The 4,131-nt window shown below is 39.4% G+C and overlaps 1 protein-coding gene across 1 annotated transcript; it reads right to left on the bottom strand.

Moving 5' to 3' along the window:
• Window positions 1-289: 289 nt before the first annotated feature.
• On the bottom strand, window positions 290-1,597 carry LOC147624563 (uncharacterized). Its single transcript, XM_086819988.1, has 2 exons — window positions 885-1,597; window positions 290-769 (listed from the first exon to the last, which is right to left on the bottom strand). Exon 1 carries the CDS (start codon window positions 1,493-1,495, stop codon window positions 1,148-1,150), a length of 348 nt encoding a protein of 115 aa, XP_086676114.1. The 5' UTR covers window positions 1,496-1,597; the 3' UTR covers window positions 290-769; window positions 885-1,147.
• Window positions 1,598-4,131: the final 2,534 nt, after the last annotated feature.

Genomic DNA, 4,131 nt, shown 5'->3' on the forward strand with positions numbered 1-4,131 from the left:
CATTGAAATTATAAAAAAGGAAAGGGAAAGGGAGGCGGGGCCACTCATCAAAAGGCAACCCTGGTGCACAGTGAGCTTTTGAGGGTGGAGGCAAAACGAGAATACATTTAAAAAATAAAAGACATTTAAAAATGCAGGAGACAAAAATGGTAATGACAAGTGTTCCATTTTGCGTGAATATACCACATACAAAATGTAGGCGCGAGACCTTGCCAAGTGGAACGGCATGCGATCAAAGCCCTATATCGTAATCACTCTACATATTTTAAGGAAAACATCAAAGCCTAGAAAAACTGCATATGTTAAGAGAGGCCATACAAGCCGGTGCAGCTAGCCATCAGCAATACACAGCATCAAAAACATGTGTATAACATAATCTTGTCAAGGCATCCTAACACATTCAATGGACAAGCATCAACAAACATTATGCCTGGAATAAACTTTGCATGAAACACGATATTGGCCATGCAGACCACAAAGCTACTCCATTATTCGAACACCAATTCACCACGTAGCTTCCCTAGTATGAATACCAGGTTCTGTTGGCAGCAACTGTAAGGAAATTCGGCTCCTATGCCTTGAACTTTTTAAGCTTGATGTCAATACACAGCCTTTGCAGATCCACTACTTCCTTAAAAGGGATCTTCAAAACTACAGCAAAATGTTAAGAGTCCCTTTTAAGGGAAAATATCCGTGGCTAATCCACACAATTAACCCTAAGCTGGCCACAAAAAGACATTCTTCAGCATCCTTTTTTGATCACATGCGCCTGTCCGATCGATAATTAAAAAAAATGAATATAAGGGCAACATTCAAACAATGAACAAATAAGAGCAACATTGAAACAGTAAACATAGAAGGACAAAGAAGAATAGTAAGTCTACCTGGTATCAGAAGATTTGTCTTCTACAAGCTTCAATTGAGCGGCCGATCCCAAACACACAAGAACCTCATGCTCGGGCGACAAAGGCCCTCTCTGAAACTTTATTGCTCCCCTTTGAGTGAAGGGCTTGCTTGCCGGTGTTGTATCAGACTACTACAAGTGTATTCTGTGTTGTCGCAGCATGTGCATGCCGGCAAGCAGTTGGCTTAGCTGCAGGCTCCCAACCACACAAGAACCTCAACCTGCTCGGGCGACAAAGGCCTTCTATGAAACTCTATTGCTCCCCTTTGGGGCTTGTTGGCATGCACATCGCGACAACCCAGAATACACGTTGTCGCAGTAAAGGGCTTGCTTGGCGGTGTTGGCAGCACGTATGTTCGTGCACCGCTCGATGCACGCTGCCAAGACAGCATCGGATCTAAGGATCGCTTCCCACAAATCGGTGCGAGCGGTGCACGCTGCCAAGACAGCATCGGATCTGAGGATCGCTTCCCACAAATCGGTGCCCTTCATTCGGGCCGTAATGTTCGCCGCTTGGGAGAGGCGCTCTTCAAGTAGCTCAAAAAGGCCGCTTACGTCGTTGAGCCCTCTGGCAACCTTGCAAGACACCATGACTGCAGAAAACGCCTTGCGTTCAAACCCTAGTTTGCAGTGCTCCCTTTTTGGCCCTCAAAACCTAGAAGGCGGAAAGTTTTCTAAAGTTTATATATGAGAAATAGGAAAATTTGTTTGCTAAGAAGGCCAAGCTTAATTTTGGCCTTCCCCTTGAATATAAGGGTCGGTATTCAAAAAAAGTTTTTGAAAAAGTTAAAGCTTTAAGTCTTTAAAGCTTTTAAGTAAAAGCTTTAATTAAAGCTTATTAAGCTTTGTAGTTGAAACTTGGACACTAACCATTCAGCCATCGCCCATTTAAAGAAGAGGGGGTATATATATATAGAGAGAGAGATTTGGCCTCTTTTAAAAAAAAATCAAAGATTTATGTTATAAAGCTTTTTATATTAAGCTTATCAAGCTTATTAAAAAGCTTATGAAAGCTGTACTACAAAGCTTGTAACTCCCGGCCTACGTACCAGCGCTGGAGCATAGTTTTAAGTCGTCCGTCAGCCTGAATTCGAGGGAGAAAGAAGAAGATGCCGTCGCCTGCTGAATTCAAGGGAGAAGGGAGAAAACATTAAAAAAATAATTTTTAAAAAACTTTCAACATATTTCAAATTATTCAAAAAAATTATAAGCTCCCATATTTTGATAAACTTCCATAATGAAGTTTATTAAAATGTTTTTAATAAAATTCCATATTATGAAAGTTTATAGAAATATAGAAGTTTATTATTTTAAAAAAAATTAAATAGCAAGTGCGTTTGTGTGTGTGTGTGTGCGCGCGAGAGAGAGAGAGAGAGAGAGTTTAGAGAGTGAACTAAATTTGAAATACTTTCGTTATTTGAACAAAGTGTGTGTGTGTGTGTGTGTGTGCGTGTGCGTGCGTGCGTGCGTGCGTGCGTGTGTGTGTGTAAGAGAGATAAATAGTATAGTTGTTTGAAATAAGAAAAGTATGTGTGGGTGTGTGTGGGTGTGTGTGTGTGTGTGTGTGCGTGTGAGAGAGAGAGAGAGAGAGAGAGAGACACAATATTTAAAAATTAGCATTTTTAATTCGATTAGCAAGTATGTGTGTGTGTGTGTGTGTGTGTGTGTTTGTGTGTGTGTGTGTGTGAGAGAGAGAGAGACAGAGACAGAGACAGAGACAGAGACACACACACACACACACACAGAGAGAGAGAGAGAGTGAAATAGTTGTGTGTGTGTGTGTGTGTGTGTGTGTGTGATTTTATCCGTGTATGTATTTATGTGTGTGTATGTGTATGTATGACATTTATTTACTTACATTATTTTACACACACACACACAATGTCAACAGATACATACACACATACAACCCTAAATATTATAGTCCATACTCAAATCCCTAAACAATAACATTATAAAATGGAAGTTTATTAAAATTTATTTTTATAAAATTCCATATTATGAAAGCTATCAAAATATGGAAGTTTTATTTTTTTTAAAATTTGAATAGCAAGTGTGTGTGTGTGTGTGTGTGTGTTTGAGAGAGAGAGAGAAAGAGAGAGAGAGTTATTGCATTACTCAAGCCATGTGTGTGATTGTGTTTAGGGTGTTGTGTGTGTGTGTGAGAGAGAGTTCAATGTGTGTGTGTGTGTGTGTGTGTGTGTGTGTGTGCCGTGTGTGTTTGAGAGAGTCCTTATATTGATGTTGAAAGTGTTTTGAATGTTAATAATTTGAATAGCATTAAATATTTGAAAGACATTAATATTTTAGTTATTCAAATAGGAAAAGTGTACGTGTGTGTGTGCGTGTGTGTATGTGTGTGTTTATTATTATTAATTTTGTTATTTAAATAGAAAAAGTGTGTGGGTATGCGTAAGTGTGTGTGAGAGAGAGAAAGAGATAGAGTGGAAGTGTTTCAAAATATTTTAGTCATCCAAATGGGAAAAGCGTGGGATGGGATGGAAGTGTGTGTGTGGGATTAACGACAACCCCACCTCCCTCCACGTGGGCAAAGGAGGTGGGGCTATTTCAAATTACCCACTCCTCCTACAAGCACGACAACCCCACTTCCCTCCACGTGGGCAAAGGAGGTGGGGCTATTTTAAAATACCCACTCCTCCTGCAAGCGTGAGGAGGAGCCAAATCTCACATCTTCCAATGCAATTTTGAATTTCAATCTAAGAAGATCTCATCTCACATCTTTCAATGAAATCTTTGTATACATGCTTACATACCTATACATACACACACTTATATATATTATGTATCTATAGGTATGTAAGCATGTATATATAAATAGATTTATATGTATGTCGACGTACACATGTATGTTCATGCACACACACACACACAACACACAGACACCAGCACATGATACGTGCACACACGCATACAAACACACATACACACTCGCATGCATGGACACACGTGCAACATATAGAGATACGCACACTTGCACACATACTCAAGCTTGTACATACACACACAAACATATATATTATGTGCATGTGTAAGAGAGAGAATATACATACACACACGCGCGTATATATATTATGTATGTATGTGTATCTATAGGTATGTAAGCATGTATATATAAATAGATTTATATGTATATCGACACACACACATGTATGTTCATGCATACACACACACACATAACACACAGACACAAGCACATGATACGTGCA

Source organism: Cibotium barometz, chromosome 25 (assembly GCF_041138505.1).
Source record: "Cibotium barometz isolate CiBa-2024 chromosome 25, ASM4113850v1, whole genome shotgun sequence".
Lineage (NCBI taxonomy): Eukaryota > Viridiplantae > Streptophyta > Polypodiopsida > Cyatheales > Cibotiaceae > Cibotium > Cibotium barometz.